This window comes from Macaca fascicularis, chromosome 17 (genome assembly GCF_037993035.2).
Source record: "Macaca fascicularis isolate 582-1 chromosome 17, T2T-MFA8v1.1".
NCBI lineage: Eukaryota > Metazoa > Chordata > Mammalia > Primates > Cercopithecidae > Macaca > Macaca fascicularis.
In genome coordinates this window covers 4845397-4869734 of record NC_088391.1, presented here as the reverse complement: position 1 = coordinate 4869734, position 24338 = coordinate 4845397, and the positions used below count along the sequence as shown (strand labels likewise).

At 45.2% G+C, this 24338-nt stretch overlaps 2 protein-coding genes across 4 annotated transcripts in view; both read right to left on the bottom strand.

Moving 5' to 3' along the window:
• Position 1: 1 nt before the first annotated feature.
• C1QTNF9 (C1q and TNF related 9) lies at positions 2 to 23711 on the bottom strand. 3 transcript variants are annotated; one of them, XM_005585487.4, is made up of 4 exons: positions 23607 to 23711; positions 7202 to 7389; positions 4478 to 4540; positions 2 to 2352 (listed from the first exon to the last, which is right to left on the bottom strand). In XM_005585487.4, exons 2-4 carry the CDS (start codon positions 7365 to 7367, stop codon positions 1580 to 1582), a joined length of 1002 nt encoding a protein of 333 aa, XP_005585544.3. In that variant the 5' UTR covers positions 7368 to 7389; positions 23607 to 23711; the 3' UTR covers positions 2 to 1579. The 3 variants fall into 3 exon arrangements, with proteins under 3 accessions (XP_005585544.3, XP_045233056.2, XP_015294557.3); XM_045377121.2 differs by lacking the exon at positions 23607 to 23711 and adding an exon at positions 23341 to 23472; XM_015439071.3 differs by lacking the exon at positions 23607 to 23711 and adding an exon at positions 22188 to 22238.
• SPATA13 (spermatogenesis associated 13) overlaps positions 23627 to 24338 on the bottom strand; it is a 327141-nt gene continuing 326429 nt past the window's right edge. Inside the window, exon 13 of the mRNA XM_065533069.2 lies at positions 23627 to 23763. Within this exon, the coding sequence (XP_065389141.1) occupies positions 23735 to 23763 (29 nt within the window). The 3' untranslated portion in view covers positions 23627 to 23734. The remainder of the gene's footprint in view (positions 23764 to 24338) is intronic.

Sequence of the window (24338 nt, the reverse complement as noted above, 5' to 3'; positions counted from 1 at the left end):
GTGAGCAGCAGCAAGATTTATTGCAAATAACAAAACAACAAAGCTTCCACAGTGTGGAAGGGGACTAGCGGGTTGCTGCTGCTGGTTAGGGTGGCCTGCTTTTATTCCCTTATCTGGCCCCACCCACATCCTGCAGATTAGTCCATTTTACAGAGAGCTGATTGGTCCGTTTTGACAGAGGGCTGATTGGTGCATTTACAAACCTTTAGCTAGACACAGAATGCTGATTGGTGCATTTACAATCCTTTAGCTAGACAGAAAAGTTCTCCAAGTCCCCATCGGACCCAGAAGCTCAGCCGGCTTCACCTCTCAATCCCCGCTCTAAACAGGACACCCCAAATGCTGTTGGGAATTGGGCGATGACCGTTCTAGCTACTTCCTGCTGGATAGGGGCAAAGAAGGGGCCCTGCAGTTGTAGTGTCCTCCAGAGGGGAGCTCTCTAGGCCAGTGAAAGGGCCAGCGGGTCAGTCCAGGGGTCCTCGGTAGAAGTTGTTAGCTCTGTCTCCCAAAAGAGATGCTGAAGTCCTAACCCTCGGTGCCTGTACAGGTGACCTTATTTGAACACAGGGAGTTTGCAGAGATGATTAAGATGGGTCATACTAGATTAGGGAAGCTGTCCTTGTAAGAAGAGGAAAATGTGGCTGATACAGGAGGAGGAGGACAGCCACCTGAAGATGGCGGCGGGGACTGGAGTGATGCTGCCACCAGCTGCCAGAAGTTGGAAGCAGCAAGGCCGGATCCTCCTGCAGCCCCTTTGGAGGGAGCATGGCCCTGCTGCTGCGAGATCACAAACTTCCAGCCTACAGAACTGAGAAAGTCCATTTCTGTTGTTTAAAGACTCTCACTTTGCGTACTTTATTTGGGCAATCCTAGAAAACAAACAGAGATTCACCACTGGCAAATAATGATCAAACAATGATTTGTTGGATGGAATGGTGATTAAAACCTAGGTTAGAAAATGAGCAAAGTGGGAGGCAGAGCACCAGGACAAATAGCTAATGCATGCAGGGCTTAATACCTAGGTGAAGGGTTGATAGACGCAGCAAACCACCACAGCACATGTTACTATATAACAAACCTGCACGTTCTGTATATGTATCCCAGGACTTAAAAATAATTTGTTAAAAAAAGACAAAATGAGCAGTGTCTACAGCTTTCTGGAGTGTGACAGCATCACCAACTTAAAGCTGTTACTAGTACTGAATGGAATAAAGATTTCCCTTTACTTTCCCCTTACTGTCCTCAGAAACACAGATGAGGGATACATCCTCACATGACTCCTCAGAGCACTCAAATGGCATCAAAACACTCTTCCCACGAGAAACACACAGGCAGAGGATTCTTCAGATAATAGGAATAAGAAATGTGAGGTAAATTAGAATAAACCATGCAGCTATTTTCAATATTTACTCCTGGAAAGACAGTAAGTTACACACAATCAGTTTTGGGAATAACTTTTCCGTTTTCACCTTTTTATGACTATTGTAATAACTGGAGGAATTAGTAAAGTAAAACCATCTGAGTCAGTTCGTCCCCAAGCTGATTCTGGGATGCGGTGGCCGATTCATCAACTCTCCTGTCACGGGCTGCCGAACAGAAGGAATCCTGTGAAAGTTGTGTCATCGTCCTCATCAGCAAACAAGCCATTGAACCTGTCTCCTCCTGTCACCTGCAGCCACACCTCATCCCCCAGCTTCAGCTGCAGGACAAGGCCGCCAGAGGCCTGGTCCTCAGAGCTCATGTAAGCGTCTTTGGTGTGCAGTATTTTTACTCCATTTTTGACCAAAGACACCTGAACATTCCTGGAGAAAACAGTGATGTGGTAGGTGAAGTAATAGACCCCAGCAATGTGGCACGTGAACTTCCCCGTTGCTATATCATAATGGTTGAATTCGTTATACAGGATCTTATCAAATTTAATGGGCACATCTGAAGAAGGAAACTTGCTCAGCACTGTGAGCCCCACAGTGAAAGCACTTTTTGGCAAGACTAGCGTCTCACCGATTTTCCCTTTCTCTCCTCGATCTCCTTTCCAGCCTCTTATTCCCCGGACTCCTGGCTCGCCCTGGGGCCCCATGGGTCCAGCTTCTCCCTTGGGACCAGGCTTTCCAATAGGGCCCATGGAACCTGGTAAACCAGTTGGGCCCAAAGGCCCAATGTCGCCCCTTGGCCCCTCAGGACCAGTGGGACCCACATCACCCTTATTCCCCTTCTGCCCCTGAGGCCCAGTCTCTCCTCGGAGGCCTTTCTCTCCCATGGGCCCTGCAAGCCCCTTGGGGCCATGTTTTCCTGGGGATCCTCTTGAACCTTGATCACCTTTGATGCCTTTTGCTTCAACTTTTCCATCTGCTCCTAAATAGGGAAAGAGCAAACAAAGAGATGGTTTGTGAAAGATTCCCTTGTGAAAACTTTGGTTTTTCTATAATCGAGCTCACAAATGAAACAAACTAATGCACAGGTTCAGTATATGCCCAGAGTTTAAAATTCAATTACTCCATCTGGGTGTAATGGCTCACACCTGTAATCCCAGCACCTTCGGAGACCACGGCAGGAGGACTGCCTGAGGCCAAGAGTTCAAGACCAACCTGGCCAACACAGCAATACCCTAACTCTAAAACAATAAATAAAAAATAAAAATAAGAAAATAAATTTCAATTACTCTAGCCCAGCTCAGTGGCTCACGTCTGTAATCCTAGCACTTTGGGAGGCCAAGGTGGGCAGACTGCTTGAGTCCCGGAATTCAAGATCAGCCTAGGCAACATGGCAAAACCTCATGTCTGCAAAAAATACAAAAATTAGCCAGGCGCGGTGGCGCACAACTGTAGTCCCAGCTACTTGGGAGGCTGAGGTGGGAGGATCACTTGAGCCCAGGAGGCTGAGGCTGCAGTGAGCCGTGATCAAACCACTGCACTCCAGCCTGGGCAACAGAGTAAGACCCTGTCTCAAAAAAAATAAAAATAAATGAAAGTCAGTTACTCCAATTACACAAGTGTGTGCACATGGACACACACACACATCTCAACAGCCCTTTTGACTACTGTCTACTAAGTTAGTGTCAGGGTTCATGTTAGAAATGACAACCCTATCATCTAAGTCTAACATGCTGGCTATGAAATAATGTCAATCCGTACGGAAAGCACTCTGCAGAGCGGAGACAGGCAGATTAACTGACACTCAACCCTAGTCATGTGACATCCTCTAAAAAGCCCCTCCCTGGAGTGAACATAAAATAAAGCCTGCATCGAAGCATTCATTGCCCTCTCCTGCCCAACCCCAGCCCCAACCCATCCATCCCACCAGCAGTTCATCATCCACAGAGACCTTGCTGCTTCCTTGCACCCCCACCCATACCAAAGAGTCGTAGTTGCAAGTGTGGACTCTGAGGTTAAATGCCAGGTCCCTAGCACATGTGCACGCAGGACATCAGATAAGCTAGTGATCCTCCATGCCTCTGTTCCCTCACCTATGGAACCAGGGTGATAAAACTACCTAGTGTCTGGGGATGTTGCATTCAGTGAGTCAGTACATGAAAAAAGCACAAAGTGAAGATGACACGAGTTTGCCGCTGTGACTACATCCCAGGAATCCATCAGGGACCAGTTCTAGTGCCACCTCCTCCATGCAGTGCTGCCGGATGCACCAGGTCAAAAACTCAGTCTCACTCCTCAGTGCTCATCCACTGCAAGGTTCAAAGTTCAGCAAACTACAGCCACAGGCCAAATTCAGCCTCCCTCCCACAAGCTAAACAAACATGGTTTACATGGTTTTTTTGTTTTTCTGGGTTTTGTTTGTTGGTTGGTTGGTTTGAGACAGGGTCACCTGCTCTGTTACCCAAGCTGGAGTGCAGTGACAAGATCACGGCTCATAGCAGCCTCAACCTCCCAGGCTCAAGCGATCCTCCCACCTCAGCCTCCTGAACAGCTGGGACTACAGGCACATGCCACAATGCCCAGCTAATTTTTTTTTTATTTGTATAGACAAAAGTCTTACTATGTTGCCCAGAGTGGTCTGGAACTCCTAGGTTCAAGCGATTCTCCTACATGGGCCTCCCAAAGTGTTGGGATTACAGGTGTGAGCCATGGTGCTTGGCCATGGTTTGCATGTTTAAATGGTCACAAATAATATTCCACAATACATGGAAACCATGGGAAATGCCCATTTCAGTCTTCACACATATGGTGTCACTGGAACACACCACACTTATTTATGGAGCATCTACAGCTTCTTTTCGCTACAAGGGGAAGTTGAGTAGTGCTGAGAGATCCGTATGGCCTGCGGAGTTGAGGGTATTTCCTACCCAGCCCTCTGCAAAGCCTGCCAATTTCTGCAGAATCCCCGCTCTGGAGAGTAAGAACTGCGTTGCCTTTACTGTAAGATTATAATCAGCATGGAGGACTTGTCCATGGCAAACACTTAATAGTTATTGTTAAATACTCGACAGCTCAGAATTAGAGCACCATAAATAGGAACTTCTAACCTCGTTCTCCCTTCTCTCCACTTGTCCCATCCTTCCCCGGGCTGCCGGGACGTCCTGGTTCTCCTAGGTGGAAAAGAAGAAAACAGGCATGAGTTGAAATTCCGTTTCTGATTTTCTGGCCATTGGTCTCCATCAGCCATGTGTGTTGGAGAGTCTCGGGGGTGACCCCCACCGTGAGGGGTGCTCTGTCCTCCACACGAGTGCAGGTGGAGAGAGGCAGGCATGAGCGGGCATCTGGGGTGCTGAGCTGTGTGGGATAAGTGATCTAAGAAAGGAACTGAGTGACTTCCCAAGCGCCCATCTCCAGGATATGCCTAGAGCGCACAGCAAGATAGGACGAGGAGGGAGTGTGTGCAATGGGGACTGACTGTCACAATTGATTGTGCTCCTCTCCTGTGACAAGGACTTGGGACATGGTCTGAATGTTGGAGGTGCGAGGAGGTTTCCTCACTCTGTTTCTCTTCCATTACTCTTGAGGAGAGTAGAATGGAAGATTTACTAGCCTCCCATGAAAACACAGATGACTATGGTTATGTGACACTATCCCAAGATAGAAAAGAGAGTTCTGGAAGAATCTCTCCAGTGCCTTAGACTGGGGGGGAAATGCCACCAATCAAGCTGGCAGAGAACATCAGGTGAGTGGGGCTCTGCTGACCACACTCAAGTCCTTGTGCTCAGAACAGGCCCCCAGAGCCCCAGGTCAGCGTGCTATCCGTCAGCAGGTTGAAGATGGCTCCGGCCATGGCAGTAGAGTGCTCACTGGGCCATGGCTCACCCCAGATTCCAGCTTCTCATAAAGCAGCAGAGACTCCCATACTTCAGTCCCACTGACCGGACTGTGGGGCGACACGAGCAGGCTGCGCTGGCTTGCAGGTCCCGAGACGGGACTGACACAGGCAGACTTATTTCTATCACAATGTCTGTTCTCCTGGGACATCAGCACTCTTGAGTGGGGCCTTGGTCAGTGTGGGGCCTCTGAATGGAGGGGGCTCATCCCTACATTTGCCTCTCCCTGCACTCCCCTCCCCTCTCCTCCACTGGCTGCTCCCCTGTGTCTTCCTCTCCTTCCCTCTTTTTGTTTCCTGCTTGGCTCTCATTTCTCCCATTCTCTAGAGCAGTGACCTCAGAGCTTTCATGATCATACAACCACAACTCACAAAGCATGAACACAGACCCCAATCAGTAGACATTTATGTGTTCCTAAATTATGAAAGGCAGCATATGAAAAAATATGTTTATTATAAAACATACACAAAAATATACTTTAAGATAAAAATGAAGTAAAATGTTCGTGTGAGCAATGTGAATGAATATCCTTCTAAGAAATAATATATATTATATATAATACCTATGAACTACATAGAAAAAATAGATATATAATTTGCTTCTAAGAAGTATGTGAAACTTGACAGAATGGACATTGGTGAGCAAAGAGGAGAGAAATTAGACAGGGAAGAGGTGGAGAAATTTGGTATTGAATATAGGAGTGTTTGTCTTAGTCCTCTATTTTTTATCTATCACCTATTTATCTCCTTTTGTGTGTAATATTTTATAACAAAAATAAAAAAATGAAAATCCTACATATTCAGAAATACAATGCGCACATACACATACACCACCACCACCACCCCCTCCCCCGCCACTGTGGTCCCAGTGTGAGGGCAGAAGACCTGATTTCATTAAGGGTAAGGTTTTGCTATTCATTTGGACTGGGCTGTTCGCTACCGGGCACTGGAGCAGTGTCAATGAGCTGATGTGAGCCAGGAGAAGACACCTCACAGAGCACATGTGCAGGATGGTGGTTCCAAAGAAATAAACTTGCTTCCTGGGGACGCTTGACTTCATCCAGCCCATTCAAAAAACCATCAGGCCACCAAATGCCATAAGCGGAGACATGTTAGAAACAAAAATTTGTCTTTAAAAAGGTCCATAGAAGTTTTGACATTTTCTTTGTTATGTCACTGAACTGTGCCCTTAACCCAGATGGGTCATTCTGCATAAATCTTAGATATGTGATCCTATGGTCAAGACCAGGGCTCAAGAATGGTACCCATTCAGAAACCAAGTCTATTGTTTGTTGTTATGGAAACCACTCAGACTTCCCGGCTTTGGCAAATCTCCCTCCCAGAGGCTGGATCCTGTCCCCAGATCCCCAGACCCTGGGACAGGGTCCCAACCTAGGTCATAGATACGTAAGCAGCAGCTCTATGGCTTCAGATTCTCGTCTCCTTTTGTGTCATCTGTCACTCCGCATCTCCTGCTTCATGGCACGATGCAGTATTAGCTCTCACCTGCACTGCAGCTGGCTGCTTGCTGCCAAGTAATTCACAATCAGATATCTCTATTGGCCTCGTGTTGCCAAAAATCCATCATTCCTGTCACCTGAGGAGGGAGGATCCATGACATCGTATACTACTGAAAATGTTCTGCAGTGTCAGAGATGAGAGAACCCGGGAGGGTAGAGGTCATGGCGATCTCACCCTGTGCTCTCCACCAGCACCTGGCACAGAGTCTGGCATGGAGCAGACCCCGTGAGTGCTGCTGGGCAGATGGGTGGATGGATGAATGGGGTCAGGCCCCAGCGAGTGTTGCTGGGTGGATGGGTGGGTGGATGGATGGATGGGGTATGAATGGGTAGGTGAAAAGCCACACAGATGATGAGTGAATGAGATGAAAAGAATGAAGAGAGAAGTTGAAAGGCAGCCGAAGCCACCAGGTGAGTACCTGCATCCCCTTTGTCACCCTTCACTCCATCTCGTCCATCTCTTCCAGGCAGACCGTTGTGACCGGGGTTCCCAGGGATGCCAGGGTGCCCTTGCCTGCACGTGTTCTGTGAGCTTATGTTCCCTGCGCAGATTCCAATGGCAAGCAGAAACCACCAGATCCTCATGGTTCAGACGACAGACTCTGAACTGAAAGAGGGAAACAGAAACCCAAAGGAGAAACCTTTGTGGCTGAGGCCCAGGACACAGCCTCTGTTCCGTGCCGTGTGAAATAGGGGAGCTGTCCCCTGCCCCAGACCCACACCTGGACTGACTTGGACAGAAGGCTCAGGGCAGGGGAGCAAGCTGGTTGTAACCAGAATGACACTGTCCTTGGAAGGTAACTGTTGGGAGCAAGCCCCCAAAATCTGGCCAGAAACTGGCCCCAAAACTGGCCATAAACAAAATCTCTGCAGCACTGTGACGTGTCCATAATGGCCCTAACGCTCAAGCTGGAAGGTTTAGAGCTTTAGAGCATTAGAGCCTGGGAAAAAATCACTTCAGGTGGAGAACAATACCCTTCCTTTAGTGCTATAAAACAGGGACAAAGAGAACCATATGTTGATTTTATAGATCGGTTACAGGAGTCTCTTAAAAAGATGACTGCAGATTTGGCTGCTCAGGATATAGTGTTGCAGTCACTAGCTTTCGACAATGCTAATCCCGATTGCCAGGCTGCTCTATCAGAGGGAAAGCACATTCAGTTGATTATATCAAGGCCTGTGATGATATCGGAGGTAATCTGCATAAAGCTACCTTGTTGGCACAGGCAATGGCAAGACTGAGAGTGGATAAAGGAAATACTCCATTTCCTGAGCTTGTTTTAGCTGTGGGAAGCGTGGTTATACTAAAAAAGAACGCAGAAAAAATCAGCGAGTCAGGCCGCCAGATAGGGGAAAAAAGAAAACTGCTGATCCTGAAATATGTCCAAAATGTAAAAAAGGAAAACACTGGGCTAGTCAGTGTCACTCTAAGTTTGATAAAGAAGGGAACCCGATTTTGGGAAATGTCATGAAGGGCCCATCCCGGGACCCATTCTAAACCAGGGCATTTCCAGCTCGGCCATTCCCTCACCCCTGTACAATGTCTGTCTCCCGCCACAGCCGGGAGCGCCACAGTAGATTTATGCTGCACGAAAGCTGTGAGCCTTCTGCCTGGGGAACCCCTGCAAAAGGTCCCAACAGGAGTCTGTGGACCCTTCCCAGCAGGGACAAGAGGATTACTTTTAGGAAGGTCTAGTGTACGTTTAAAAGGCGTACACATACATACAGGAGTCATTGATTCAGATTACAATGGGGAAATTCAAATTGTTGTATCTACTTCTGTTCCCTGGAAAGCAGAGCCAGGAGAGCACATAGCACAGCTCCTGACTGTGCCCTATGTGGGAATGGGAAAAAGGGAAATTAAACGAACAGGAGGATTTGGAAGCACAAACAAACAAGGCAAAGCAGTTTATTGGGTAAATCAAATTGCTGATAAACATCCTACCTATGAAATAACTATTCAAGGAAAGAAATTTAAAGGTTTGGTAGATGCAGGAGTGGACATTTCAATCATTTCTCTACAGCATGGGCCGTCCACGTGGCCAATTCAACCTGCTCAATTTAACATAGTTGGAGTCAGTAAAGCCCCTGAAGTATATCAAAGTAGTTATATTTTGCATTGTGAGGGGCCCGAAGGACAACCTGGGACTATTCAACCAATTATAACTTCTGTACCTATAAATTTATGGGGAAGAGATTTATTATAACAATGGAGAGCACACGTTCTAATTCCAGAACAATTACATAGCCCTCAAAGTCAACATACAATGCATGAAATGGGATATGTCCCTATGGGACTAGAAAAAAAATTTGCAAGGTTTGAAAGGACTGCTTCAAGCGGAAAAACAAAGTTCCTGCCAAAGATTAGGAAATAATTTTTGATGGTGGCCATTGTTAAGCCTCCAGAACCTATACCTTTAAAATGCTTAACAGATAAGCCAATTGGGATAGAACAATGGCTGCTACGTAAAGAGAAACTGGAGGCTGCTGTAGAGAAATTAGTTGCTGAACAATTAGAAAATGGGCACATAGCTCCAACATTTTCCCCTTGGAATTATCCAGTTTTCATAATTATGAAAAAACTCAGGAAAACGGAGAATGTTAACTGACTTAAGAGCCATCAATTCAGTTATACAATCTATGGGAGCATTACAGCCAGGATTGCCTTCTCCTGCTATAATTCCAAAAAATTGGCCTTTAATAGTCATAGATTTAACAGATTGTTTCTTTATTACCCCTTTAGCTGAGCAAGACTGTGAACGGTTTGCATTTACAATTCCTGCAGTAAAGGACCTGCAACCTGCTAAGCGTTATCATTGCAAAGTGTTGCCACAGGGCATGTTAAACAGTCCAACTACTTGACAGATGTATGTGGGGCAAGCAATTGAACCTACTTGTAAAAAATTTTCACAGTGTTACATTATTCACTATATGGACGATATACTTTGTGTTGCTCCCACTTGAGAAATATTACTCCAATGTTACAATCACCTGCAAAATTCAATTTCTCGCACTGGTTTAATTATAGCTGCTGACAAAATTCAGCCTACTACTCCCTACTCCTACTTGGGGACCTTAGTAAATGACACTACTATTGTGCCATAGAAAGTAACCATACGTAGGGATAAATTAAAAACATTAAATGATTTTCAAAAACTACTAGGGGATATTAATTGGATCCGAGCTGCTCTAGGCATTCCTACCTATGCCATGAGTAATCTGTTTTCTATCCTTAGAGGAAATCCTAGTCTCACTAGCCCTCGGCAATTAACAAAGGAGGCTAAGGTCAAGTTACAGCTGATTAACAAGCAAGTCCATAAGGCTCAGATAAATAGAATCGATGAGAGAAGACTCTAGATTTGCTAATTTTTTCAACTCAGCATTCACCTACTGGTGTTACTGTCCAAGAAAAGGACTTAGTAGAGTGGCTTTTTCTTCCACATACTAATTCATGGACTTTAACTCCTTATTTAGATCAAATCACTACTATGATAGGGATCGGGAGAACTCGGATTGTTAAATTACATCGATATGATCCTGGAAAAATTACTGTCCCTCTCACGAAGGCACAAATACGGCAACCTTTTATAAATAGTCTTACTTGGCAAACCCATTTAGGGGACTTTGTGGGTATTCTCAATAATCATTTTCCTAAAACAAAGCTGTTTCAGTTTTTGAAATTAACTAATTGGATTCTCCCTAAAATAACTAAATTTAAACCAATTGAAGGTGCCGAGAATGTTTTTACAGATGGGTCTAGTAATGGTAAAACTTCTTATTCTGGCTCAAAAAGTAAAGTTTTCCAGATGCCCTATACTTCAGCTCAAAAAGCAGAGCTTGTAGCTGTAATTGAGGTATTGACTGCTTTTGATATGCCTATTAATGTGATTTCTGATTCTTCATACGTGGTTCATTCCACACAGTTAATTGAAAATGCTCAGTTACGATTTCATACAGAACAACAACTGATTACAAAAACAAAAAAGGAGGAGAAATGGGGATGACAGGACAGCCCATACACAATTGAATCTAGCATCATTTGTTGAAAAGATCCAATAACAAGAAGTTGGGAAATAGGTAAAATAACTTGGGGTAGAGGCTATGCTTCTATTTCTCCAGGCCAAAATCAACAGCCAATTTGGATACCATCAAGACACCTGAAACCTTATCATGAGCCAGATGACGCTAAGGAGGGCCCCAACTGTGACGAGCAACACCCATCGGGCACAGCCACCCACTTGGAGACAGATCAAGAAGCTGTCACAGATGGCAAAAGAAAACCTGAGTAAAGTGGGACAACCAGTCACAATGAATAATTTAATGGTAGCTATGATAGCGGTGATCACCACTGCCGTGAGTATTCCTTCAATAAGGGCTGGTAATAATGCCTGGATGCAACCACTCTGACACAGTTACACACACGTTCTGATCTCAGTATTTACCGTAATAAATCTGCTCCTATAATTGAGGCATACTGCCCTTAAAAATCTATTTGTAAACAGGATTGGACCCAGTTAGCAAAAATGAGCGTACTTGTTTAGGAAGATTGCTTTGCAGAACAGGCAGAGGTGCTGCATGACGATTCCTATGGAATCATTATTGATCGGTCCCCTAAGAGGATGTTTAGCTTGAATTGCACCTCTCAGTCTGTGTGCCACAGCCACACTATGTTCAGAGGATCTGAACAAAATGGTCAGATGGTAGAAATGCTGGAAGTACAGCAAAGTTCCTATTATCCGGAACCATGGCGGTATGGTGGCACCTCAACCTCAAATGATATGGCCCACTCTAGGAGCTAAACATAAGGATTTATGGAAACTATTAAATGCTCTTAATAAGATCAAAATTTGGGAAACAATAAAAAAGCATCTAGAAGAGATGGAAGAAGGGTATCAGTGATTGAAGATCAAATGAATGAAATGGAGCGAGAAGAGAAGTTTAGAGAAAAAAGAGTAAAAAGAAATGAACAAAGCCTCCAAGAAATATGGGACTATGTGAAAAGACCAAATCTACGTCTGACTGGTGTACCTGAAAGTGATGGGGAGAATGGAACCAAGTTGGAAAACACTTCAGGATATTAACCAGGAGTACTTCCCCAACTTAGCGAGGCAGGCCAACTTTCAAATTCAGGAAATACAGAGGATGCCACAAAGATAGTCCTCAAGAAGAGCAACTCCAAGAAACATAATTGTCAGATTCACCAAAGTTGAAATCAAGGAAAAAATGTTAAGGGTAGCCAGAGAGAAAGGTCGGGTTACCCACAAAGGAAAGCCCATCAGACTAAGAGCGGATCTCTCGGCAGAAACTTTACAAGCCAGAAGAGAGTGGGGGCCAATATTCAACATTCTTAAAAGAATTTTCAATCCAGAATTTCATATCCAGCCAAACTAAGCTTCATAAGTGAAGGAGAAATAAAATCCTTTACAGACAAACAAATACTGAGAGATTTTGTCACCACCAGGCCTGCCTTATGAGAGCTCCTGAAGGAAGCACTAAACATGGAAAGGAACAACCGGTACCAGCCACTCTAAAAACATGCCAAATTGTAAAGACCATCAATGCTAGGAAGAAACTGCATCAACTAACGAGCAAAATAACCAGCTAATATCATAATGACAGGATCAAATTCACAAATAACAATATTAACCTTAAATGTAAATAGGCTAAATGCTCCAATTAAAAGACACTAACTGGCAAATTGGATAAAGAGTCAAGACCCATCAGTGTGCTGTATTCAGGAGACCCATCTCACATGCAGAGACACACATAGGCTCAAAATAAAGGGATGGAGGAAGATCTACCAAGCAAATGGAAAACAAAAATAAAGCAGGGGTTGCAATCCTAGTCTCTGATAAAACAGACTTTAACCCAACAAAGATGAAAAGAGACAAAGAAGGCCATTACATAATGGTAAAGGGATCAATTCAACAAGAAGAGTTAACTATCCTAAATATATATGCACCCAATACAGGAGCACCCAGATTCATAAACCAAGTCCTTAGAGACCTACAAAGAGACTTAGACTCCCACACAATAATAATGGGAGACTTTAACACCCCACTGTCAACATTAGACAGATCCACGATACAGAAAGTTAAAAAGGACATCCAGGAATTGAACTCAGCTCTGCACCAAGTGGACCTAATAGACATCTACAGAACTCTCTACTGCAAATCAACAGAATATACATTCTTCTTAGCACCACATCACACTTATTCTAAAATTGACCATATAGTTGGAAGTAAAGCACTCCTCAGCAAATGTAAAAGAACAGAAATTATAACAAATGGTCTCTCAGACCACAGTGCAATCAATCTAGAACTCAGGATTAAGAAAATCACTCAAAACTGCTCAACTACATGGAAACTGAACAACCTGCTCCTGAATGACTATTGGGTACATAACGAAATGAAGGCAGAAATAAAAATTTCTTTGAAACCAATGAGAACAAAGACACAACATACCAGAATCTCTGGGACACATTTAAACCAGTGTGTAGAGGGAAATTTATAGCACTAAATGTCCACAAGAGAAAGCAGGAAAGATCTAAAATTGACACCCTAACAACACAATTAAAAGAACTAGAGAAGCAAGAGCAATCACATTCAAAAGCTAGCAGAAGGCAAGAAATAACTAAGATCAGAGCAGAACTGAAGGAGATAGAGAGACACAAAAAACCTTTCAAAAAATCAATGAATCCAGGAGCTGGTTTTTTGAAAAGATCAACATAATTGATAGACTGCTAGCAAGACTAATAAAGAAGAAAAGAGAGAAGAATCAAATAGATGCAATAAAAAATGATAAAGGGGATATTACCATTTATCTCACAGAAATACAAACTACCATCAGAGAATACTATAAACACCTCTACGCAAATAAACTAGAAAATCTAGAAGAAATGGATAAATTCCTGGACACATACACCCTCCCAAGACTAAACCAGGAAGAAGTTGTATCCCTGAATAGACCAATAACACGTTCTGAAATTGAAGCAATAATTAATAGCCTATCAACCAAAAAAAGTCCAGGACCAGATGGATTCACAGTCGAATTCCACCAGAGGTATGAAGAGGAGCTGGTACCATTCCTTCTGAAACTATTCCAATCAATAGAAAAAGAGGGAATCCTCCCTAATTCATTTTATGAGGCCAACATCATCCTGATACCCAAAGCCTGGCAGAGACACAACAAAAAAAGAGAATTTTAGACCAATATCCCTGATGAACATCGATGCAAAAATCCTCAATAAAATACTGGCAAACTGAATCCAGCAGCACATCAAAAAGCTTATCCACCATGATCAAGTGGGCTTCACCCCTGGGATGCAAGGCTGGTTCAACATAAGGAAATCATAAACATAATCCATCATATAAACAGAACCAAAAACAAAAACCACATGATTATCTCAATAGATGAAGAAAAGGCCTTTGACAAAATGCAACAGCCCTTCATGCTAAAAACTCTCAATAAACTAGGTATTGATGGGATGTATCTCAAAATAATAAGAGCTATTTATGACAAACCCACAGCCAATATCATACTGAATGGGCAAAAACTGGAAGCATTCCCTTTGAAAACTGGCACAAGACAGGGATGCCCTCTCTCACCATGCCTATTCAACAGTGTTGGAAATTCTGGCCAGGGAAATCAGGCAGGAGAAAGAAATAAAGGATATTCAATTAGGGAAATATGAAGTCAAATTGTCCCTGTTTGCAGATGACATGATTGTATATTTAGAAAACCCCATCATCTGAGCCCCAAATCTCCTTACACTGATAAGCAACTTCAGCAGTCACAGGTTATCAAATCAATGTGCAAAAATCACAAGCATTCCTATACACCAATAACAGACAAACAGAGAGTCAAATCATGAGTGAACTCCCATTCACAATTGCTTCAAAGAGAATAAAATACCTAGGAATTCAACTTACAACGGATGTGAAGGACCTCTTCAAGGAGAACTACAAAACGCTGCTCAAATGAAATAAAAGAGGACACAAACAAATGGAAGAACATTCCATGCTCATGGATAGGAAGAATCAATATTGTGAAAACGGTCATACTGCCCAAGGTAGTTTATAGATTCAATGCCATCCCCATCAAGCTACCAATGACTTCCCTCACAGAATTGGAAAAAAGTACTTTAAAGTTCATATGGAACCAAAAAAGAGCCCGTATTGCCAAGGCAATCCTAAGCCAAAAGAACAAAGCTGGAGGCATCATGCTGCTTGACTTCAAACTATACTACAAGGCTACAGTAACCAAAACAGCATGGTACTGGTACCAAAACAGAGATATAGACCAATGGAACAGAATAGAGCCCTCAGGAATAACACCACACATCTACAGCCATCTGATCTTTGACAAACCTGACAAAAACAAGAAATGGGGAAAGGATTCCCTATTTAATAAAAGTTGTTGGGAAAATTGGCTAGCCAAATGTAGAAAGCTGAAACTGGATCCCTTCCTTACACCCTATACAAAAATTAATTCAAGATGGATTAAAGACTTAAATGTTAGACCTAAAACCATAAAAACCCTAGAAGAAAACCTAGGCAACACCATTCAGGCCATAGACATGGGCAAGGACTTCATGACTAAAACACCAAAAGCAACGGCAACAAAAGCCTAAATTGACAAATGGGATCTAATTAAACTAAAGAGCTTCTGCACATCAAAACTACCATCAGAGTGAACAGGCAATGTGCAGAATGGGAGAAAATTTTTGCAATCTACTCATCTGACAAAGGGCTAATATCCAGAATCTACAAAGAACTTAAGCAAATTTACAAGAAAAAATCAAACAACCCCATCAAAAAGTGGGCAAAGGATATGAACAGACACTTCTCAAAAGAAGACATTTATGCAGCCAACAGAAACATGAAAAAATGCTCATCATCACAGGCCATCAGAGAAATGCAAATCAAAACCACAATGAGATACCATCTCACACCAGTTAGAATGGCGATCATTTAAAAGTCAGGAAACAACAGGTGCTGGAGAGGATGTGAAGAAATAGGAACACTTTTACACTGTTGGTGGGACCGTAAACTAGTTCAACCATTCTGGAAGACAGTGTGGTGATTCCTGAAGGATGTAGAACTAGAAATACCATTTGACCCAGCTATCCCATTACTGGGCATATACCCAAAGGATTATAAATCATTCTGCTATAAAGACACATGCACATGTATGTTTATTGCGACACTATTCACGATAGCAAAGACTTGGAACCAACCCAAATGCCCATCAGTGACAGACTGGATTAAGAAAATGTGGCACTTACACACCATGAAATACTATGCAGCCATAAAAGAGGATGAGTTCATGTCCTTTGTAGGGACATGGATGAAGCTGGAAAGCATCATTCTGAGCAAACTATTGCAAGGACAGAAAACCAAACACCGCATGCTCTCACTCATAGGTGGGAATTGAACAATGAGAACACTTGGACACAGGAAGGGGAACATCACACACCAGGGCCTGTCGTGGGGTGGGGGGAGTGGAGAGGGACAGCATTAGGAGATACACCTAATGTAAATGACGAGTTGGCCGGGCGCGGTGGCTCAAGCCTGTAATCCCAGCACTTTGGGAGGCCGAGACGGGAGGATCACGAGGTCAGGAGATCGAGACCATCCTGGCTAACACGATGAAACCCCGTCTCTACTAAAAAATACAAAAAAATAGCCGGGCGATGTGGCAGGCGCCTATAGTCCCAGCTACTCGGGAGGCTGAGGCAGGAGAATGGCGTAAACCCAGGAGGTGGAGCTTGCAGTGAGCTGATATTCGGCCACTGCACTCCAGCCTGGGCAACAGAGCGAGACTCCGTCTCAAAAAAAAAAAAAAAAATGACGAGTTAATGGGTACGGCACACCAACATGGCACATGTATACATATGTAACCAACCTGCACGTTGTGCACATGCACCACAGAACTTAAAGTATAATTAAAAAAAAAAAAGAGGTTTCTAGAGCCATCAAACTTATAGAAAGAAAAAGTAGGATGGTGGTTGCCAGGGGTGAAGAGAGAAGGAAGTGGGAGTTGTCTGATGGGTACAGAGTTTCTGTTTGGGAAGATTTTAAGAGTTCTGGAGATGGGTGGTGGTGATGGTTGCACAACAAAGAGAATGTACTTAATGCCACTGAACTGTGTCCTTAAAATGGTGAAGCTGGTAAGTTTTATGTTATATATTTTTTACCACATTAAACACTTAAATTAAATTTTTTAAAAAAGTAAAGCATTCCAAGCAATCTTACTGAAATGAGAGGTATTCTCTCAGTCATGGTCTTGTTTTTCTAGGAGGCCACTGTGAAGAAGGGCCACACACACACAGAAAACATCACCTAGTTCGGGACAAGTGCGTTTTCAAGTCCTTTCCTCTGTAGACACTGCCCCCACCCCAGGTGATCCATGCAGTTTCCCCGCAGCAGGAGCTAAGACAACGCTTGGGCAGTGCTCCAAACAGAGGGAGCAGCAAACGCAAGGCCTGGAAGGAAGAGGAAATGTGGATGGCCGGGCCTCCTGACTCAGCAACGCGCCCACTCAGGGCTGCAGAGCAGGATGTTACTCTCCCACATGGCGCCCGTCATGGCAGGGGCTTGACACTGGTTTATGTAATTGTAGGATGAAGAATCTGACTCCCTGCCCGACTGTATTTCCTCATTATTGTCTTCCTAGCACCCAATAGCAAACTTGGAACAGCAGATTGAACAAATACTTGTTGAATGGAATTAATGTATCATGGGCGATGTCTTAGGAGATATATACATAATTTTTGGAGACAAGGTCTTGCTCCATCACCAAGGCTGAAGTACAATCATGCAATCACAGCTCACTGTAGTCTCAACCTCCCAGCTGAAGCAATCCTCCTGCCTCAACCTCCTAAGTAGCTGGGACTACAGGCATGCACCACCACACCCAGCTAATTTATTTTTTTCTTTTTCTTTTTGAGATGTAGTTTCGCTCTTGTGGCCCAGGCTGGAGTGCAATGGCTGATCTCTGCTCACTGCAACCTCCGCCTCCCAGGTTCAAGCAATTCAACTTTTCAGGTAGCTGGGACTACAGGCACCACCACCACGCCCGGCTAATTTTTGTATTTTTAGTAGAGACAGGGTTTCACCATGTTGGCCAGGCTGGTCTCAAACTCTTGACCTCAAGTGATCTGCCTGTCTTGGTCTCCCAAAGTGCTGGTATTACAGGCACGAGCCATTGCCTATTTTTTTCTTTCTTTCTTTTTCTTTGGAGAGACTGGGTCTCACTCTGTTGCCCAGGCTGGTCTTGAACTCCTGAGCTCCCGCCTCACTCTCCCAAAGTGCTAGTATTACAGGCAAAGGCCCCTGCACCTGACTTTTAGGATTTAAAAACAAAACAAAACAAAAACGTGGGCCTAGTGCAACTGGTCAGAACCCAGATCCTCTCACAGTGCTGACAGCCGTGTAAATCTGCACATCTTTCGGGAAAAATTAAAGAGCAAAAGACATCTATGTCTTTCACCCTGTATTCCTATCCCTAAAATCTTCCTAATATTCCAAAACTGCGTGCCAGTTGTGTGACATTACCTGCCGCATTATCTGTAACAGGTGAAAAGTGCATACCACATAATATGTAACAATAGGGGAAGGGTTTACTATGTGTAATAGTGTGTAACTGCTGCGATAATTATGAAGGTCATGTAGAAATATGTGAATGATATATGTTGTGCTGAATTTTAACAGTAGACTAAAATGCCATGTACATTACAAATGTACTTACGAGTATGAATATTGACAAAACTCGAAGTGAATATATGCAAATAAAGATGGTTGCTTTAGAATGGGGGGCGGTTATGGGAGCTTTTCATTTATAAAAAATGCTTTCTTCTAGTGCTTACACAAATATTTCTAGAGATTTGGAAAACCAGCCAGACTCTCTGCCATGCGAAGTCTGTATTGCCATCTGGTGGAAATGTCACAGGGTGCAGCCTAACGCAAAGGGAGGATTTTTGGAAAAGGAAATGCAGATGTTTCCCTCCGAAGTCACAAATCCGCTCCATTCCAGGAAATTGAGTTGAGTTTTCTTGGAGCCAAATTCCATGAAGAATATACTTGAGCCTCCTTTGTTAAACTCAGAAGTGGCTGGAAGCAGTCAAATCTAAATTCCATCAACCAAACTTTGTCCAGGGTTCTACAATTTTCATTTTAACTTTTCAAAATGTGGAACACAACTATTCCAGGAATAAAATGATCCGAAGATCATAAAGGTGTCAGGTTAAACTCCAATTTGCTCTCCAGGGAAGAAGGAGCCAGCCTGAAAGCAAACAGTTACTCTTCGGTAATTCTTCCACTAGTTTTGCATACTTGATGTAGGTAGATTCTATCTAGCTTGTTTATACAGCATAGAGACAAGCTTCAGCAAATGATTTTGGTTAACTAATATGTGTTCTCCCAAACACGCAGCAAAGTAAGTTGTGGCACTATTTCTTTTTTATTTATTTGTTTGTTTGTTTATAGAGATACAGTCTCATGATGTTGCCCAGGTCAGACTTGAACTCCTAGGCTTAAGTGGTCCTCCTGCCTCAGTCTCCCGAATAGCTGGGATTAGAGACATGGCCAACACCCAGCTTGGCACTATTTTTTAATAAGAAATTTTAGCAAGTTTATACCTCCTATTTAGCCTCATCTTCAATGTAGAACATTGAGGATTTGCACAAGGAATATAGAAGAAATTATATTAATGTTATTTTGAAAAATAAATTACATTTGTGCTTCTCACAAAGCTATGGGTTGGACTCTCAGTTTCATTAGTTCAACTACAGTTACATTCTCAACTTTTAATTTCTGGGTCTGGTCTTTTTCCAGGAGTGCCTTCTGGAAAGAACTAGGAGCCTCTTCTGTCTCCCACCTTTCCCTGCAATCACCTCCTCTCTCTCTTCTCTTACCTGAATTACTATCCTCCCCAGTCCCCACTGACTCCGTACACCACACCTAGACTAGTGATCACTTAGGAGGCAGCAACCTGGGTCAGAGCTTTATGAAGATCGTGACTGCATTTTTCCACTTCCTTATTTTCAGTCAAGTATTTGTTGGATGAATCAATGCAGGCATGCAAGAAATACGATCCTGGTTCCAACTGTGTGTGCACCTTCACTTGGGAAGGTGACTGGGTATCAACGCTGATCCTTGTCAGTGCTTTCGTGGAGTTGCTAGTTATCTCCAACACCTCTTCTCCCCTCCATCCATAGTAATAGAAATTTTAGCTGGGCACTCCCTAGCCTCCCTTGCAGCCTGGATATGACCATGAAACCAGATTACGGGCCATGGGAATGAGCAAAAGTGAGGTGTGTAATTGTATGCAATGACCGGCCTTAAAGGGTAAGGGGGTGCCCTTGCCCGCTTCCTGTGGGGGGGTGTGCATGGCGTGGTGAACCATGTGGGACTCCTTGAAGGAGGGCAACAATTTGGGGATAGAAAACCCCTGGCCTCAGATGACTCCACAGGCCAGACCTGTCCTGCCAGCACATCTTTGACATGAGCACATGAAACAGAAATAGCTTCTACCTTGTGTAAGCCACTGTTATTTGGGGTCTCTGTGACACACAGCTGAGCCCACATCCTGAGTAACACAAGGCGTGCACCGCCCAAGGTGTGGCCGCTCATCAGAAGTGAGGGGGCTTGCAGACATCTGTAGTCAGCCAGTGACAGCCGCTGGGGACTCACTGGGCCTACAAACCTCCCAGTAATATATGTAAAAAGTGACAACAGTCACTGCCTTAGACAGATCAAGACAAGATCCCTATACATTCATATCGTATGAATGTATAGAAAATAGAGGCCATCATTCTGGGGAATACTGTGACTGCATGAGCCTGACAAACTGGCTTGGTCGGGGCAAGGGACACAGACTGCAAATAACTTTGAAGTTAATGTTTTTAGTCTCCCCAAAGTAGGTTCTTATTTAGCTCACTTATTTCTGGCTCATTCTCTTATACTTTACCTATATCTGTCCTGTGCTAAAGAATCTCTTGATAAATGGTCACCCAGTGCCCTTCCTGATTAATTTTCTCCAAGAACATCATGTCCTTAATTCAACAGCCAAGGTCATCACTCCTCAAGATTCCTTTTTTTTTTTTGAGACGGAGTCTCGCTCTGTCACCCAGGCTGGAGTGCAGTGGCCGGATCTCGGCTCACTGCAAGCTCTGCCTCCCAGGTTCATGCCATTCTCCTGCCTCAGCCTCCCAAGTAGCTGAGACCACAGGCGCCTGCCACCAAACCTGGCTTTTTTTTTTTTTTTTTTTGTATTTTTAGTAGAGACGGGGTTTCACCGTGTCAGCCAGGATGGTCTCAATCTCCTGACCTCGTGATCCGCCCGCCTCGGCTTCACGAGGGATTGGGCTGGGATTACAGGCGTGAGCCACCGCGCCCGGCCACTCCTCTAGATTCTTAACTCTCCAAAGCTAAGATTTAATACAAACCTGCTAGAAATAAGCTGAGTGATATCTACTGGGTTTCCAAACCTCAGAGCCTCAGCTTCCTCCTGTATGCACTGGAAAGGATGAACTAACGCCCTCCCAGATCTGACAGTCTAAGAGTCCAAATAGCTCTAGGGTGCCCTCATCGAATATATTGTCTTCCATGCACTCTCTATAGTATACACTTTATACATTTCTTCTTCAACATATCTTGACAGTTATTTTTTTCCTGCACTGTAAGTTAGCATAGCCATAAAAATGAAAACGTGTACAATTTGAATATGATGAACCTGATCAGGAAAAAAAAGTACACATTAAAATTTGTGCAAAATAATCTATAAGCTTCTCTAGACAGCTCTCTGAAAAAGGTCCATTATAGGCCGGGTGTGGTGGCTCACACCTGTAATCCCAGCATTTGGGAGGCCGAGGCGGTTGGATCACAAGGTCAGGAGTTCAAGACCAGCCTGGCCAAGATTGTGGAACCCCCATCTCTACTAACAATACAAAAATTAGTCGGGCGTGGTGGTGCATGTCTGTAATCCCAGCTACTCGGGAGGCTGAGGTAGAGAATTGCTTGAACCCAGGAAGCGAGGTTGCAGTGAGCTGAAATCATGACACTGCACTCTAGCCTGGGCAACAGAGCAAGACTACATCTTAAAAAAAAAAAAAAAAAAAAAGCCCATTATTCTCATGACTTATTCTATGGTTTTTGTCTCTCCTCCCAGCCAATTGCAGAGTTCTAGCAGAAGAATTTCAAAATCTGCTTTTATCTCCTCTTTAGCCTCTTCCTCAAAAATGAATTTTGAAAGCAGCATACCCCTTTCCTACCCAAAACTCTATAGACATCTGACTATTTTGCAAATAACTAAGCAGGATTATCCCACAGATAATATAAGCGCTGTTTTAGGACCTAGATGCCTTCAATTGAATGTAAAGAAATCCTTTCCTAATGAACTTACCTGGACCCGAGGGCTGCAGGCTGGACCCAGGTACTGTGCAAACCAAGAATCAAGGTCCAGCTGAATAAAATCAGCCTTCCTGCCGTACAATTCCCCAGTGGATATGTCTGCAAAATAGCAGGAAGGGGAGGGAACAGAGGAAGGCCAAGATGTCCTGGAAGAGCTTCAAGAATTACTGCAACACTTAGGTAGCATCTTCTACCAACACCACTTAGTTTAGAAAAGTTAACTCCTTTTGAATGAAATGAGGGAATACTTGGAAGGGGAGTCTGAAGGAAGGAGTGCCCCAGGCAGGTTTCCTTTTCAAAGTGATGTTCATGCCTTTGCTTCAGTGCTTCTCCCTGACCTTGGGGTAATTACGGGCAACAGGACAAAACTGAAGGCTGCTAACAGTGGCTCATTTGGATCCCGGACCATTAGGACCATTAGAATTCCTATCGCTTAATCAGATTTTCAGACGTCTGTGTCCTAATTGCTTACGAGTTTAGGCTTGTGTAGGTAAGGTTCGGTGCCCATTCCCCTCTCGCTCACAATCACACACTCCACCTACCGCGGGGAACGCGGTGCAACCATTCGTTCAACGCCGGTAATCAAGGATCCACTTTCCTCGTGCCTAGTAGTAACATTTATCTAAAACTTACAACAGCTTCCAGGGGACGGAGGAGCCCAGCCCGGTTTCCCCAGATGCCGCCGTGCACGGAGCAGGAGCAGAGGCCACGCGGGAGTCTGGTGTCCGGGTGGATGCGGGGCGCGCCCCAGCTCGGAGGCGCCGACTCCCTCCCCCGCCTTACTCACACCGTGCCTCAGTTTCCCCGTCAGTGCAGCAGACAAGACAATGCCGAGGTCCCAGGCGGGCGGCGGAATCTAATTAGTGGGTGTAAAATGCGCGGGATCTGGCTTCTCCCGGGCACCCCGCAGCCTGCCCCGCTCTTGGTGGCTAAAGGTAGGGAGCCCCTGAGTCCAGCGCGGCTGGGGGGTCTCAGCAGCTCTGGCCGGGCCCCCTCCCGCCTTTGTGGTCTGGCCTCCGACCCCTGCACCGCAGGCGGCCCCGACGGAACGTGACGGTCCCCGACCTCCCGCTGGGGACACCGGTCCCGCCGCCCGGCCCTTCCCCGCCTCCCGCGCCTCCGCCCCCGGGGAGCTCCGGACAGACCCGCCTGGGCAGCCTCGACCTCGGCCGCAGAGCCCGCGAGGGAAGCGCAGCCTCGGGCCTCCACGGGCCACGCGCGCCCCATTCCGGGCTCTCCCACGTCTGCACACTCCAGCCCAGCCACGCCGAGGCTTCCAGAACCTGCCCTGCGACCCCGCTTTGCTGACACCCCACCCACCGCGTGGGCTCGTCCCGCCTCCGGGCCCTCCTGCCAGGGCCTGGGGTCCGGGCGAAGCTGGCTCAGGAGTGAGACCCTGGCCCCTACTTACGGGGAAAACGGCTCCATCCTCTTGGTGCTTCCTGACCGCAGCGTCTCCAACCTCGGGGTGCTGCGGCCCAGGCTCAGCTCGGTTCTCTCCAGCTTTGCCCGTCTCGCCAGGGCGGAGCAGGGGCGCGCTTATGTTAGGTCATCTCCCCACAACTCCCCTGGAAGAAAATGCCACCCCCATCCCTTTCACTCTCTCCTATACATGGTGCCACTATGCGCTGCCCTATGGGTTGTGGGGCTCGCCCCCTCCCCACCCTAGTGCCCGCCCTCCCCAGTGCAGCCCAAGGAGGGGGAGCAGGTCACTTTGGGAAGCAGGTGGATGTTAAGAGTGAACAAAAAGTGGGGAGGAGCCACTTGGCAGCCTTCATAGGAATCCTTTTCTGATTACAGCCACAGCAAACAATGGGCTGTTGACTGAGCTCTTCTGAGCTGTTAGAGAAGTAAATTCTAATCTACCCACCCGCAAAGTGCGAGTGAGCAGGGCCACTAACACAGCTCCTGTGGCCGGGCCTAGCCTTCAGGGGCAGTCAGAGGGCACAGTCTGTTCTCTTTGTCTCCTCTCCATGATCCCTAGCAAAAGCGGCCCCATCCCACTGCTCCCTTCCACATCCCTCTTACTACAACCACTGGCTTTTCTCAAGCCAGGGTGCCCTCCTAGGTTGCCCTCAGAGCCCTCCCTCTCCCACGCCTACCCAGGGGTTACATGGAGCTCCTCAATGGATGAGTTGTTGCC